Source organism: Stigmatopora nigra, chromosome 3 (genome assembly GCF_051989575.1).
Source record: "Stigmatopora nigra isolate UIUO_SnigA chromosome 3, RoL_Snig_1.1, whole genome shotgun sequence".
Lineage (NCBI taxonomy): Eukaryota > Metazoa > Chordata > Actinopteri > Syngnathiformes > Syngnathidae > Stigmatopora > Stigmatopora nigra.
In genome coordinates, this window is record NC_135510.1 from 372,620 (window position 1) to 389,432 (window position 16,813).

The following is a 16,813-nucleotide window of genomic DNA, read 5'->3' on the forward strand; positions in this document are numbered from 1 at the left end:
CTGTCCATTTTAGCCTGTTATGTTTGTCAGTCATTGTCGGATCACTTGCTTTGTTTCCACGTTTTTATTTTCCATGTTTCCGTATTCCTCAATTCCCCATGTTCCCATGTCAGATTTGATTTTGTTATTTGAAGTCGTCGTTATTTTCTAACCTTCCTGCCCAAAGAATTAAAGTTTTATTAGAGCACACCATTACGATTGGCCATTGCCTCTTCCCTGGATTTGGGTCCACTCTACGTTTCCACGCTCGATGTCACCAATAATGTAACAGTGCGTTGCGATCCAACCATCTATGGAGCCAGCAGAAAGTGCCTGGCTCACTATCAGAGTATGTGAGAAGTACGCCGTGGTGTTGGCACCTTTCGGACAAGTTTCCGTCAAAAAAATCCCAGGACACGGCTTCCACAGAACGCTGTCCGGGCGCCCCGTTACCCCATCCCGGCGCCCCGTTCCCACCCGGGCGTCCCGTTTAAGCGTTACGTTCCCATCCGGGCGCCCCTTTCCGGCACTACGTTCCCATCGGTTCCCGTGTTCCCGCCCCACTCTAGCCTGCCCCTCCCGGCGCCCTACTCTTGTGCACCCCTCCCAGCACCCCGCTTCTCCATGCTCGCCCCGGCGCACCGCTTCTCCACTCCCGTCCCAATGCCCAGCTCCTGCATACCCCTCCCGGTGCACCGCCCATGCGCACCCGACGCCAGCATTCTCTCGGCGGGTTCCCTTACGGCAGCGATTCTTTCAGTGGGGGTCCTGACGGAAGCGACTCTCCCGGCAGGGGACTCAGCGGCAGTGACTCTCGACGGATGTGACTCTCACGGCGGCGCCCCAACGGCGGCGACTCTCACAGCGAGGGCCCCGACGGCGACGACTGTCGGCGGGAGCCCCGACGCCGGCGACTCTCTCGGCGATGTCACCAAAGACTCAAGAGTAACCAACTATGGACCAGCGGGAAGCGCCCGGCTCACTTTCAGACAGTTTGTGAGGAGTACACCGTGGTGTTGGCACATTTTGGACTAGTTTCCCCCTAAACATTTCCAAGACGCGGCTTCCACAGACCGCCGTTTTGGCGCTCTGGTGCCCTCCGGGTGCTCCGTTCCCGTGTTCCCGTCCCGGCAGTCCGATCCCGCGTTTCCCACGTTAGGTTTGACACCAAGTCCTTGTTGTTGTTTTTTAACCTTCCTGCATAAGGAATTAGTTTTGTTAGAGCACTCCATTGTCCCTTGCCTGTTTCCACGCTCGACGTCGCCAAAGACGTAACAAGAACTGAATCACCTGCTTTAAACATCCATTCATTCTTTTTCTGAACCGCCTATCTCCGGCAGGCAAAGGCTCGATTCCCGATAGTGGCAATATAATCAGGTGTGCGGATGGTTGTTGTCTCTGTGTGCCCTACTACTGACTGGCGACCAGTCTAAGGTGTTGTCTGCCTTTTGCCAGACAGCTGGGTTAGGCTCCAGCAAACCCCACAACCCTTTTGAGGATGTGTGATATGGAAGATGAATGAATGAATAAACATGTATTCTCTTTATATTATCACTCAAGTCTTGTATACGTTGTCAATTCCACCTTTATCTTCAGACCCTTAATTCCTTCTTCCTAGCTGTCCAAGAAGCCTCAAAGATCTCAAGGCCTATGTACTAAATCAAGTTAATTAAAAGACTTGCAAGCCTTATATGAAAATTCCTTTGTAACTAAAATCCAACCACTAATATTCAAATTAACGCCCACTTTGGGCTGTGGGAGAGAGCGCTTTTAAGATGGTGTCAGATCACGAGAAGTCGTCCTTTGCCTTTGAATAAAGAAATTTGACCATTGAAGCTTCAATAATGTCTTGTCTATGTTTTGTTAATGATCTCAAAATTATTCAGAGCAAAAATAAGAACACAAACAAAACCCACGCAGGCCCGGGGAGAAAATGATGACTACACAGAAGGACCTACCTGCATTTGAAGCCAAGACCCCGGAATTGTGAGGCTGACGTGCACTAGTGAAAATAATGTAAGTAGATACATCAGAATCCAAATGCACTTTTTTTCTGAGGAGAGGATGTGATTAGATAGAATAAAATTAGATTGATCTATTTGACAATCAGAAAATTCAATGAAAATTGATCTTCAGAACAAGCATTCAGCAGCAACGAATCAAGCTACATTATGTTCCTTCATTTAATATTAAAAAAATATTGTGTTCCTAGCAGGATTTGAGAAGTTACAAGCAATTTGCACTATTGTCAAATATTAAAATTATGCATTTTCAAGGATTTCGAGCACCCTTTGTAATTTTCAATGTGATGTACATACAGGACTTTTAAACAATGTATTGTAGATGAAAATTCAAATTCACTTTTTAAATTCTCGTGGCCAGGTGGTGCGAGTGGGTAGCACGTTGGCCTCACAGCTCTAGAGTTCTGGGTACCCTGGTTTCCTCCCACATTCCAAAGACATGCATGGTAGCCTGATTGGAGACTCTAAATTGCCCCTAAGTCTGGGTGTGAGTGTGCATGGTTGTCCGTCACCGTGTGCCCTGTGATCGGCTGGCCACCGATTCAAGGTGTCCGTTCCTCTGCCCCTGGCTGGAATAGGCTCCAGCACCCCCACTACCCTAGTGAGGAAAAAGCAGTTCAGAAAATGAGATGAGATGACTTTTTTCAATTCTGAAGCAAAGGTACTGCAGAAGGAAATTACATTTTGTGTTATTGACCGCTAGAGGCGCAAGACAACAGTGTATGCGTAAATTTAGTTTTCGAAGTAGAAGAAGAAATTAAGGAAGTCTACTGATTCTAAACAGAATCCCATTTTGGGAGAATAAAAGATAGTAGATCGTTTCTCCTATTTGAAACGAGCTCAATCTTGGACTCGCAATTTTATTCCAAAACAATGAGCACCAGAGATGACGAATACGATTACTTGTTCAAAGGTAAAATTACTTTTTTTGTCGAGGACTGCTTCTGTTAGCTGTCAAGCTAAACTTAGCCGCCTCCCATACCTTTGTGCTCTGAAAGACTTCCGTCAGTCGAAATGTCAAAGAGTTTAATTCGATAACATGACACGAAAGTTTTAATCCCTTAATGCAAGTATTATGGTTTTGTTGTTGTTTTTTTAGTAGGGAATACGTGTGATTTTTAAAATGCAGGGCCTGTTCGTTGTGCAGGGTGCGGACAAGCGGACACGCCTTAAACATTAACCGTTATTCCATTATCTACTTGGCTTGTTTCGCCACCAGCACCCAGTCAAAACCCACTATCCTTTCAAAGAATCACATTTAGATCGAAATGCATTGCACTTTATAGTCCCAAGATTGTGAAACAAAATCACAAAAGACTTTGTTATGACATTCTGTTTTATTGAGGTTATCAAAACTGAACAGGAAGGTATTTTTTGTTTTCGGTCATTTTCAGCCGTCATCCTCATTGACTTTAATTATTAACAGGTGGTGACTAACCTTTATTTAGTGTGTTTCGGCTTTTGTGTGTTCTTTGTGTAAAACATCACGTTTTCCCCTGTGTGCTTTTCTTTTGCGCGTATCTATATTCGTGAATTCCAATCGTTCCAAAAAATAATTAAAGATCTGACTTGAATATATTTTTTTCTTATTTCTCCGATGTGTTTATTTTCCACATATAATAAAATCTCTGACACACAGTGACACCAAACTGAAGTCTTTTGACCTATTTTTTTCGACAGCCAGGCAGATGAGTGGTTAGCACGTTGGTCTCACTGTGGGAGACCTGGGTTCAAATCCAGGTCGGCCCACCTGTGTGGAGTGTGGACGTTTTCCCCGGGCCTGCGTGGGCTTTCTCTGAGTAATCCGGTTTCCGCCCACATTCCAAAGACTAGCATGGTAGCCTGATTGGACACTCTAAATTGCCCCTAGGTATGAGTGTGAGCATGAATTATTGTTTGTCTCCTTGTGCCCTGCGATTGGCTGGCCACCAATTCAGGATGTCCCTCGCCTCTGGCTTGCAGTTAGCTGGGATGGGCTCTAGCACCCCCCGCGACATTAGTGAGGTAACAGTGGTTCAGAAAACGACACGAGAGTTGAGTTGTTGTTTTCTTTGTCAATTAATCAGATTTGTATTTAATTATATTTTTTTGTGTTTCTTTCGATAGCAAATTCGGAAAACTTAATTTATGCGTGTGATGCAAGTTTAGTAATAAATTATCTTCCAATTAATCAAAAATGTATTTGTTTTATTCATCATAAGCCACAACAGGCATATAAGAAAATTATCAACGACCTCATTTTGTCAGCTTGTACACCACACCATTATTCTTGTCAGTCAAAACGAAGCCGTCACATACCTAATAGAATGTGAAGTATATCTGAGTGTCAGAATTATACTTATTGCCCAAGGCACAGATATGCCGGTATTATTAAAAGCCACTAACGAAACCCCAGACAAACATTCAGGACATACTGCACACACAAGCAGAGAGCAAGCGCAAGTGTGCTTCTTTACCAAAGTTTGCATTAATTGTTTTTTTATGAATTGTAGTGGTCCTCATTGGTGACTCAGGTGTGGGAAAGAGTAACTTGCTATCACGTTTCACTCGCAATGAGTTCAACCTGGAAAGCAAGAGCACCATTGGAGTTGAATTCGCCACGCGCAGCATACAGGTGGATGGCAAAACCGTAAAGGCCCAGATCTGGGACACAGCTGGCCAGGAGCGCTACCGGGCCATCACTTCAGCGTGAGTACATGACAATTTGGTTAAAAGATTTTGGTAAATTTAAGGAACATTTCTAACCATAACTGGTTTCTGTTAGTTATTTTGATGATAGGCATCATGCCAGTATAAAATTGAGCTCTGGCCTTCACTGTCTTCTGTTCAAGTTAGGCCTGGATCACACCAAAAGATTATTACAATCTCCGACTAAAGATTGGATAAAAGGAGTTTTTGAGTCTTCTTAGCATGCTCCCTTGCGTTCAATCGTACACTGAGATGTTATTCCATGCCATTTTATGTTTATATTTTCCTTGGCCTAACAACAATATCAAACTTGTTTGATTGGGTAGCACATTTTCTGTGCGTGATGTCATACAATAATTATATGTGCTCGAACAGAAGAGGGAAACATGACATCCGCCGCTTGGCGACGCCCACTGAACGCCAATACTTTTAGAGTCTGATCCATGTGGATGTAAACTCTCGTATTTTTCAATCTTTAAAATTCTTTAAGCAAAACACACCTTGTTGTTTGGACTTATTTTCCTTCTGTTTTACAGCAAGTTTCGTGCCGGATTGACACGTCGGAAGTCAGTGCGTATCCGCTCAAATAGCTGCATGTGCGGTATTCTATGTTTAATTGCAGCTTGATTGTGAAACATTGTAAACATCCCTTTTTATCGAATGTATCTGAATTGTTTTTGCAATACGCCTTCTCAGGCTTCCAAAATTTCAACACTGCCACACTTAACGCATGCACAAATAAGAAAAGGACCGCAGAGTTATTTTTGGTAATATCCCAACTACGCCTAAGTGATATAACAAAACTATCACGATAAAAAAAATATCAGCCTATCTAACATCAATCACATTTTTTTTCTCTCCCAAATTTAAAACTTCAAACTTGAGTGAGTAAGTAGATAAATTACTGTCCTGGTTATTCAATTATGAAATTAAGTACACGTAAGTACAAGTAAGTACAAGAGTATGAAATATGATTTTAAACATTATTTTTGTTCTGTTGTCAAATAAAGAAGACAACTCCCTCATTACTCTGTAAAATGTAATGACTAATAAAACCTGCATAAATTTTGACAGGTGTCTTTATTTTGATAATTTTGCTTTCAATCCAAAACTTGCTGTGAAATATGAAATTAACAAAATAATCAACTGAAGACATCATCATTATTGGCAAGCAGACTATTTTCCATCTCAGAAAAAGAAAATATAAATTTACATCATTTGACTGAAAAAAGAAAAAAAACATTAAATTGGATTAAATTATTCCAAGTCAATGCCGCCTCGTGGTGTAGCGGTTCACTCACCTGACTTCGGTGTGGGCAGGTGCAAGTTTAATTCCCGCTGGCGGCAGTATGATTGGGAGTGCGGATGGTCGTTTGTCTCTGTGTGTGCCCTATGACTGACTGGCGAACAGTCTAGGGTGTAGTCTGCCTTTCGCCCGACGACAGCTGAGTTAGGCTCCAGCAACCCCCCAACCCTTCCATGGATTGGCGGTATGTAAGATGAATGAATGATAAACAACCCAAGTTAACAGGTTTTAGATTTTTGCAAAGATTTTTTAACATTTACATGAAATGGGTACACTCCGTTATCAAGTACGAAAAGAATTACGGGCTGTCCTCAAATGAAGACATAGGGTTAAGGAAATTTTCAATAATGCTGCTTTTTGTGCACAGATATTTTAGAGGCATTTGAAAAAAAAAGAAAAGAAAGAAACCGCCAGGGAGACATCGCTGTGACCTTTTAGTGCTGTTTTGCATCGCATAATTGTTCGTCATAGTTGTGTTATAGTCCTTTTGCTCACATGCTATTTGTTAGCCGCTCCATAGCTAAACACTAAAAATAGAAAATAGCTTGTTCCTTACCATATTCTTCATCTACTGAACCTTGGCCTGGAACTAGCCTTCAGACCGCAGAGCACCCCTGTTTTTCTGTGATGTTTGGGTTATCGAATTTTATCAAAAGTTTTTACTATTCTTGACGAAAGTAATTTGATGATAATTATCGTTATCGTTTTATCGCCCAGGTCTAATTCCAGCCTTTATTTTCCTTTAGATAAGGTGTGGCTAAACTCCTGTTTCTGACAAGACCGCTCTTTTCTCTCTCTTTTAACAAGGGGTGTGTTTCGGGTCACTTCAGAAATCACAATCTCACACACCATAACTTCAAATGCAATGAAAAAACACAAATTATATTTATGGAACACAAAGATATATAAAAACCCAGGAAAATGTAATACAAAAACGTTTTTGCATGTAAAGCCAAGTAAAAAAATATCACCCTCTCCCACATAAGGGCAGTGTCCTCAATAGGATAGCGCCTGGCCACTTGCCAACGAGAAGTAGTATACTATAAGTAGTATAGCGCACAAACTCCACCATTCTGCATTGACTAACGGAAAGGAAAAACACTGGAAAATGATGATGTTCTTATGAGCAGCCTCTTCTGTCCGCTGAATGCTCGTATATCAAAATTTCCCTCGTATCTATAAACAAACATTTGCTCGAAATGTTACTTGTATCTCAAATTGCTCGTAAGAATAATAATCGGACATAGGCTTTGTCATCATCATTTACTCGACAAAAGCCTAATTGTCATTATACCCAGAAACTGCGTATGAAGAAATTGGTAGTGCTTCTCCATAAGGTGTGTTTTCCCGGCAAAAGACCCAAATAAGTGAAAATAAATTCAGACTCGTAATTTGGCATTCTGCTGTGATGGATACATCGCATCACTCCGAACGGATCACTTACCCTCACTGTCTTTCACTTACCTTCAGTCAGCCATTAGGAGGCAGATCACCGCCCAACGTTTTTTCATGTTACCTCACCCCGAAGTTATTACACAGAAGGGATTGTGTGTGGTGTTACCGCAAGTTTAGAGTGCTGATGGATGTGGGAAAAACTGTTCTTGACCCTATTTGTCCGTACTTTTTGAGACTTATAGCGTCTGCCAGAGGGCAGCAGCTGGAACAGATTGTGACCAATGAGTCCCCGATGATATTCCTGGCTCTGCTGAGGTAACGAGGGCTGGCAATGTCTTCTAGTGAGGGCAGAGAGCAGCCGACAATCTTCTGGGCAGTGTTAATCACTCTCTGCATGGCCTTTTTTGTCTGCTGCCGTGCTTCCAGCGCACCACACTGTTATGCAGTATGCCAGGATGCTCTCCACAGTGGCTCTGTATATTTATATATCTCGTATGTCGAGGTACTACTGTATGTCAAATCAACGTTTTCTATAAAATTGAACTAAAAACAAATTAATCAATTTCAAACCTCTGAAAAAACACTAAAAAATGGATATTGGAATGGATTTTTTTTTATTTGTTCTAATTTGCCATCTATTTACAGTAACAAATAACTAGTAGTTAGGATTTTTAATAGAACTAAAATTAGATTAGTTGGCTCAATTTGCCCCGCCTCCACCCTGACTTTCAGCTGCAGTTAAAAAAAGAATACATCCAGGGTTGTTTGCTTTTGTCTTCCCTTCAAAATATTCCACAAATGATGGACACAAATATCCATACAACAGGATAACGCACGACCACTTGCCAACGGGAACTAGTACATTCCTCCCGTATTGGCCGCAAGCTCTACCACTCGTACACCATTCTGCACTGACCATCGAGGCAAAAACTGAAAAAAAATGCAACGCTCCACCCAGTGCTCGTAGAAACATTTATACGAGAGTTGCGTGGAGAAAGACAACAGCATCTCACGTCAGCTGTATGCTCATATATCAAAATTTGTCCCGTATCTCAAGGTAAATATTTGCTCGAAATTTTACCCGTATCTCAAATTGCTGGTAATAATAATAATCGGACATAAGCTTAGTCATCATCATTGACTCAACAAAAGCCAAATTGTCATCATACCCAGATACTACGTATGTCGGGACATATATCAAGGTATTACTGTATGCGTTTAAAAAAGAGAGAGAGAATTGGTTTTCATAACCCGTTGTCTTGGTTGTCGTGCACCCTGATGATCCGCGAGAAAATTGGAGGAGCATTACCAGTCCGTGGTGAGAAAAAGCTTGGGGACAGCCACCCTATCGGATTATTGATTTAAAAGTTGAACAAATACCAAAGATAAGAACCTCTAGAGCAGGGGTGCTCAAACGTTTTTGCTCAAAGATCTACATTTCAATGAGCCTACTTTCCGCAATCTACTCATTTTTTTTGGCCCCCTGACAAAACTCAGCAATTATGTATGTATTTATATACCTAATGCCATCATGACCCAAAAAATTGTGAAGGCAGGTTCTAATCGTGCTTGGACTTGCGATGGCGCTCTTTCCCAGCTCAAGTTCCATTTCAAATTTGACTACAAATCCAATCCTTGGATCAAATCTTGCTGTCATGCGATCTACTAATTGTACCTTGGCAATCGACTGGTAACTCGCGATAGACGTATTAAGCACCTCTGCTCTAGAGTCCAGATATGATGTATTGCTATCACTTATTTGTTCTTCTGAGGAATATTGATGGCCAACAATTGATTACGCTGCAGGTACTACCGCGGTGCCGTGGGCGCTCTCCTGGTCTATGACATTGCCAAGCATCTAACTTATGAAAATGTGGAGCGCTGGCTTAAGGAGCTGAGAGATCATGCTGACAGCAACATTGTTATCATGCTCGTGGGCAACAAGAGTGACCTACGTCACCTGCGTGCTGTTCCAACTGATGAGGCACGGGCCTTTGCAGGTAAACCTACATTTTTTTTCCTTTTAAATTGAAAACTCAATGGAGTCAGATGTACTTTATATCAATGTATCCCAAATGTTGCTGTTGTATTTTGAACATTCTGCCTATCACTTTCATTCAATTTTATTATTTCCATCGAACCATCCATTTTACTCCACTTAACTGAGGTCAGGTTCATCTGCAGGGACGGATTGGAACCCAAGTCTTTTCTGCATGTTATGGGTCATGCCTTACACTGCTTCCTGGTGCAGGATGTTCACCTCATCTACTGTACAAGTTTAGACGCAGCTCATTCAGTGTAACACAAAAAATGGTCCCAACTCTATTGATAAAGCAAGAAATTCCACTAATTAGGCAAAACTTTTTCATTTTTTATTTGATTTGCTGAGCCGCTTTATCCTCACTAGGGTTATGGAGGGGGGAGGGTGCTGGTTGCCTCTCCCAGCTGTCTTCGGACATGAGGCGGGAGACACCCTGAATTGGTGGCCAGCCAATCGCAGGGCAAAAGGAGACAAACAACCATTCACGCTCAGACTCAGACCTAGGGGCAATTTCCAATCATCCTACAATGCCTGTTTTTGGAATGTGGGAGGAAACCGAGTACCCGGAGAAAACCCACGCAGGCCTGGGGATAACATGCTAAATCCACACAGCTGGACCACCCTGGATTTGAACCCAGGAACCCCACTGTGAGGCCGACGCGCTGACCACTCACTCCGCCAAGCGGCCTAAGGCATACGTGTGAAGTGTAATTCAATTCAGGTGACCATCTTTAAAGGTCAACGATAGAATGCTAACAATTTGCAAAGAAGTAATAGGAACGAAGCATGACTGCTGTGGGGGGAAAAAAAGATCACAAACATGTTTTCAATTATTTCAGCTATTTTTCTGATTTTCTCCAATGTAATTAGTCATTAAAATAAAGTATGGGCACAAATCCAAACTTTTTTCCTGTACTTTATACCAACAGTAAATAGTATATGAACTGTATCTGCAAGTGTAACGATCATCCACTTGCAATAAACACTAGCCTCGTGTTAATAGTTATTTAGTTTATTTACTCAAGATGGTATAAACCCTATAATATTTAACACTTCAAGAACAGTTTTTTAAATGAATTTTCAAAGACGACATTGTTCAGCAAAAATATTATTTGAACAAAAATGTAGCATTGAGGCTCAATCCTCACAGGAGGAGTCTAAATATGCCCCATGGTAAAAGAGCAGTATGGCACATTCATGTGTTGCCACCAGAAAGCAGTGTATCCTGCCAAATCAATAAAACTAAACTTAGTGTTCTCTCCAATTTCATGGATAATGTACCGCCAAGGAGCCAAGGAACCATATTAAAATGAGGTGGAGCTTCATTTGGTCACGCCACTTCTAATGTATCTAATATATATTAAGGCTGAATCCTGGACTTTTTTTTTTCCTGGCCACAAATTTTTCCATCTAAAAAATATGGTCTTTTCCTTCATACCATTATTTCTAATCAGGCCACCGGGTGGGCTGCTTAGAGGATTCTAGAGCGCTGATGAGTTTCAGTAAGAATTTTTTAATTTTCTTGAACATTTTTTGATTTTGTATGAAAAATACTGCAATAGACTGAGCCGTTACCTTTAAAGGCACAAAGTACAGCGCCATGGTAATTAAATAATTAATTGAAGCAGGAAAAATGAAATCCAAGCTTTTTTCCTATCAAATTATTCAATTTAATGTATTAAATATTTGAGCCTTAATATATGTATATATATATTAGATATTAGATATTTATTAGATGTGGCTGTGGCCTGACCAAATGAAGCACCACCTTATTTTAATGTTTCATTGGCTCCTGGTAATATTCCACATGGTTTTTCTGTTGTATGCTTGGTAAACATGTGTATAATCCGTTTTGAATTGATGCTCACTTGTGTTTTGTGCCGTTTTTTTCTCCCCCCTGAAGAGAAGAATGGTTTATCTTTCTTGGAGACATCGGCTCTGGATTCCACCAATGTTGAAACTGCTTTCCAGACTATTCTCACAGGTGTGTGTTTGCCCAAGCCCAAATGTGGTAACGTTTGTGCGATCATGTTTTTAAACCTATCAAAATGCAACATTGTTTTTTATTGATATAATGTTAAGCCTAATCAAAATGATTTCAGGTTAAATGTTTTAAACAGAAACATCCATTCTGCCTGAGTAAACCATCACACCCATGTAAATTAATAACATAACAATTTACAATTATGTTACACGCTTAAAAACTCATGAAACACGTCTTTGGCGAACAACGGTCAAAGACACACAAATGAGGAGCTGCTCCACTAAGATCCTGGAAAAAGATGGAAAAAGACCCATGCTGATGGCCACTACCCCATATCGTAAAGCCACCGGCCTCCAACTGCGGCCCTCTCTTGGACCCGGTGGCTGCTACCCTGAACAACCTGGCTCTCACGTCTCCTCGGTTCTAGCATCACAGAGACGCAGCTTCCTTTTAGCCAATGGGAGCCAGTGAGGCTTTGGAAGAATGGGAAAGCAAATGTATTACAACAATTAAAAAAAAAAAAAAAACGTCAGTGTATTTACGTTTTGGGGGATGTTTGTCAGCCCACTTCCGCTAACTGAAACATATTTCCCTCCAGAAATCTACCGCATCGTGTCCCAAAAGCAGATGTCGGAGCGCCAAGAGAGTGACATGTCTCCCAGCAACAATGTGGTCAACATCCAAGTGCAGCCCACTGAGAACAAACCAAAGATGCAGTGCTGCCAGAACATCTAGCTGGGCAAATCCTGGCGGTCCCCACCCTTGCCTTCAGAGGCGCCAACCCTTCAGTTTCTCCCTTCCCCGTCAGGGCTGCGACCTGGACACCGACGATCCTTGCCTACACCTCCAGCCCCCAAGTCCCCCTTTAATGTCTGTACAAAAATGTACCGCTTGGCTGAGCCGCTTCGTCTTTCGGCTAGTAAGGACGAATGGCAGCAGGCGTTTCATATCACTTTAGATTTCATTCCAATTGCGCTGACATCACAAAAAATGTCTTAATATAAGAATGTCATTTTCTCCCTCTCTTTTTTTTTTATACTTTATGCCACTATTGATTCTTTCACATTTTTTAATCTTTCTCTTTACTGTATCAAATATGAACTACTAGTATATATGAATATAAAGCATGAAAGTCGCTCTAAAGTTTTGACTTCTTAAATTGTAGACAGTCATCTTTGCTACCTTCTTTTGAAGAAAGCACACGCAGAAGTTTTACGACCTTTGACCCCCTTGCTGTGAAGGCGAGGCAAGCCACGGAGAGGACGGTGACGTCTCGTCATGTGCTGGTACCATCCCGTTTACAAGAGTAGGCGTGTTGCGTGTTTTTTAATCGGCGAGAGAGTGTCCGGGTTTAGCCTTCGCACAGACAGGGCTGTCCTCTTAAAAGCGCTTATTTGTCTTCTTTGGTCGCAAACGTGACAGATTTCGGTTTCAAATTTAGGAATAACTTCACCTTAGCTATGCAGGAACTAGTACACGGCTATTCAGATCGTACACTCGTTGAAAGAGTTGGATAAAAATTACTTGTGCTGATTTAGGCTTGCGATATCTCAGTTTCTGTTCAAACATGCTAGCATGTGATCCCAAACTGAGACAACAGTTTAACTTGAATTGTGTTTAAAGCCTGCCCCCTTGCACTGAAACTTTGCTAGAGTTCGTATACAAGCCACAATATTTTGTTGGCAAACGTTTTTTTCTGTCAGAAATACTCAGCTGAATCGCAAAGGCTACTTAACTTTCTAGTCATAAATTGGTTCGGCAAAGAGTTGTAGATACATGACGTTCATGATGTTTGGAGGAGTGGATGTAAAGCGTCAGTCACATCACGGCCATTTTTCATTTTTTTATGGTCAGAGTGCCTCTTGTCACTGTTCACACTTGCATTGCAAGTGTTCTGTTTCCCTGTTTCACATAAAGCCTATTTCACACCGAGCTGCCTCTGACTTGAACACATTGCATGACTTTTGGTGAGACTCCTCTAATGTTGGCGCCTTCTGTTGACAACGGCCATCAAATATGCCCAGGGCTGTGCTTGCCGTACTAAGACGATGAGCCAATGGAATGACCTAAACATAGTGTGTCACGGCAAAGGGGAATTGGGATGTTGTGGAGTGTGGCTGAGCATGGCTGGTAGCACCAATGGCGTTTCCTCAAACAGGGGGGGCCGCCAAACTAAGCTTTGCCACGCTCGCAGTCTCATGGCAAGGAGAGGTCCGTTCTTTCATTTACAACCCCCCCTCCCCCATTATATTCCATCTGTTTTAAATTGAATTTTTGTTGTCTTTTACTGTTTTCATTTCGTGAACTGACTGTGATTCCAGTGTAAGTGAAATGAAGTCATTTCAGTTATGAAGGGTTAAATGTGAGAGGGCTCATAATGGTCTTATGTTTTGTACAGATTGATAGAATTGTACAATTGTGTCTATACATTAAGTTATCAGTTCATCTTAATAAAGCGCACCAGTAATAAAGAAACCTGTTAGATGCTTTTTGATTTTCACTTGACAGTTCTCTAAATTATGACGCTACTCCTGAAAGTGAAAAATAGTTTTTATTGATTAAAAACACTACCAGAAGATAAAAAATCCAATTTTGAACAAAAAAAATACAAATTGGAACCCTTTTTTTAATAATGGCATTAAAGTGTGAAAGAAATGAGTTTTTTGATATCTTATTGCTCCGTAAAGTCCAACCGTATTTTCTCCCAAAGCCGTATTTTTTTCTCAAAAAAAGATGACTGAATCAATGGTACGGCTTATATGCGCACAAGACTTACAGCGTTGCTATACTAAGAAAACAACCATTACTGGATGAATTCTGATTAAGACTGGGGGTCTTGTGAACCAGGGAGCTTATATGCGAATAAATTGTAAAATTGAAACGATTTTAAGACTGCGGCTTACATGCTAGAACTTACGGCATTTGTCAAAATGCCAGTGCTGATTTGCATGAGATGAATGGCATACAGTTGTTCAAAATTGATCAATCCCCACTGCAGTTGTAGCATGTCCTGGCCTACATCCATTTTACAATTGGACCAAAGTAAGACTTTAAAAAAATGCTACTTAACCCTTTCAGTGATGCTGCTCACTAAAGAGGGTTTACAGTTATCAATAGCTTAACTACCAACCCAAGCCACATAGTATGTATTATGGTAGTTCGGAAAAGAAGGAATTAGATTGAAAATGCGTGTTGACGGTAATGGATGTCCAATTCATTTGAATCGGCAGGGGCTGGGTTCACTTGCACCTCCCAGTTCAAATGTATTGGAACTATCACCACCAATGGCAGCCACAAAGTAAGCCAATGTGAACTTACAGATGTATAAATCAAAACATGAAATTCTAACAGCAAAATACAGCGACAATTATTTGATCTTATGTCTTTATTCAATTACATTTTTTTTTATTTTTTAGAATTTTTACAAATATATTTTCTTACTCATCTTTTTATTTTATTTTAATTAAAATTATATATTCTAGTTGTCACTTGCAAGATGTGTGGGCAGACTATTAATGGAATTGTATGCCAAGCTTGGGCCAGAATTATTTCTTTGGCCATGAGATCCCTGTCCAATATGAATGTATTATTAATATTGGTGGTGGTGGGGTTAACCACATTACAAGCACAAATGGGTTTAACTACAACAACCTATTTTTGTAATACACCAAAATGTCCCTTATGTCACCGACAAAATTATTCAACATCTGCTGAACTTGTATGTTAAGCAGTATTTATTTTTTTAAATATATATTTTTAGGAAAATGTTCAAAAACTTGACAGGAAAGAGAAAAACCCTACATCAGTTTTTGTTCTGCACCCCAAAATCTGTCGAAATAGTTGTCAAATCTAACTTCTCCAATATAACACTAGATCTGTATGAATAAACAGATAGTCACCATTGGGGGAAAAATGCAAAAAGTTAACAAATCATGTCTTGAATACAGAAATATTAGTCTTAATATTTTGTACCAAATCCTGCCACTCCAAACTGTAAGAGTGACTTCAAAATATTGCAGGCTATAATAATCATGCATGTGAATTCTTGATGAATTAGATAAGATGGCAAAATGTTACAATCAATACAACACTTTCTACTGTAGGAGTTGTTAAACTAGAAAATAAAAATTGAAAATTACTAGTTTTCTGATGCTCTATTAATCTGGATGTCTTGTGTGTATATTTGTTTCGTACTTGTACTGGAAAGCTGAATAAGGGTTATTTAATGATTGCACACATTTTCAAATCGGAGTACCCTCAAACTGTACAGTTACATCTTTCTAGAAGTCGGGGTGGGATGATGTTGAAAAAAAAGAAAAACACAAATATGTTTCATGGCACAAAACACCTAAAATTGAATATATTTACAATGATAAAATATGAAATAGCTGTGCGACTCTAAGCACTGCATCTCCCAACAGTTGTCCTTTCGATTAGCTATAAACACTACAAACGCAAATTACCCCTTCACAGTTTCCAAGTATATTTCACCCAGCATCCAGTTCACAGAAGGACAGATGCGGCTGGGTGGGTCTCCAGTCTAGAGCAGTGAACCAGTGGGGCTGCCAAGCAGAGGTGGGCTGTGGCTTTCTGGCGGGCTGGCCCGCACAGGCAGCAGGTCATAGTGGCTGGGGATGTGGCTGTTCCTGGGCAGGTCGTAAGGATTCTGTGCGTAGTTGGGAACCATCGTACCTCCAGCTCCTGACATAATACTGATAGTGGGCTCTGCCAGAAGTGAGAAAAGACCAATGTTATTCATTTTCTACTCTTACAAGGCAACCAAATGCAGTTGGCTCATTCCAGAACTGAAGGATATTGGAAATTTTACCCTTCACATTTTCAATAACCCAAAGATGAAATACTCAAGGTGGCCCGGCAGCTGAAAGGTTAATGCGTCAGCCTGACAGTTCTGGGGTTGAAGATACAATACGATCCCAGGTCAGTCCTTACTGTGCGGAGTTTGCATGATCTTTCCGGGCTTGTGTGGGTTTTCTCCGGGTACCCTGGTTTCTTCCCACATTTCAAAAACATGCAGGTTAGGCTGGTTGAACACTAAATTGCCCTTAGGTATGAGTGTGAGCGTGAATGGTTTCTCAATCTCAGATATAAAATCAAAAAATAACATTTTTGGTTTATTAATTGCTACATTGCTTTCTCTTATAGCCTAACTTTGGTGTAAAGTAGACAGTATTCGATAGTAGACGTCTAACATCAGTGAGATGTTACACAGACTGATCAAACCCATCTTTATGAATGTGAACCATTACTGTGTAAATCTTAACTTAAATATTCAATGTAATAAACCGTTACCCTTTATCTGTAATCTGAGCTAATCAAGGCATTGATAGTTTATTGCATGTATCAAATAAAGCAGTCAGTGTGAAGGCTTATTTTTCAAA

General features: G+C 40.9%; 2 protein-coding genes across 2 annotated transcripts in view; one reads left to right on the forward strand and one right to left on the reverse strand.

The window, feature by feature from the left end:
* The first annotated feature begins 2,731 nt into the window (after positions 1 to 2,731).
* Positions 2,732 to 13,889, forward strand: LOC144194200 (ras-related protein Rab-11A). The gene is made up of 5 exons (XM_077713095.1): positions 2,732 to 2,913; positions 4,493 to 4,688; positions 9,196 to 9,389; positions 11,334 to 11,414; positions 12,013 to 13,889. The coding sequence occupies exons 1-5, from the start codon at positions 2,874 to 2,876 to the stop codon at positions 12,147 to 12,149; spliced, it is 648 nt and encodes a 215-aa protein (XP_077569221.1). The 5' UTR covers positions 2,732 to 2,873; the 3' UTR covers positions 12,150 to 13,889.
* A 130-nt stretch (positions 13,890 to 14,019) lies between these two features.
* The window catches only part of LOC144194254 (uncharacterized), a 100,913-nt gene continuing 98,119 nt past the window's right edge, over positions 14,020 to 16,813 (reverse strand). Inside the window, exon 25 of the mRNA XM_077713183.1 lies at positions 14,020 to 16,139. Coding sequence (XP_077569309.1) covers positions 15,955 to 16,139 — 185 coding nt within the window. The 3' untranslated portion in view covers positions 14,020 to 15,954. The remainder of the gene's footprint in view (positions 16,140 to 16,813) is intronic.

What these genes read in the sequence shown, in the direction of transcription:
- LOC144194200 (XM_077713095.1), top strand. Translation starts at nt 2,874, where the DNA reads ATGAGCACCAGAGATGACGAATACGATTACTTGTTCAAAG. An exon ending in ATACGATTACTTGTTCAAAG is followed by an intron (nt 2,914 to 4,492) that starts GTAAAATTACTT and finishes TATGAATTGTAG; the next exon opens with TGGTCCTCATTGGTGACTCA. An exon ending in TTTCCAGACTATTCTCACAG is followed by an intron (nt 11,415 to 12,012) that starts GTGTGTGTTTGC and finishes ATTTCCCTCCAG; the next exon opens with AAATCTACCGCATCGTGTCC.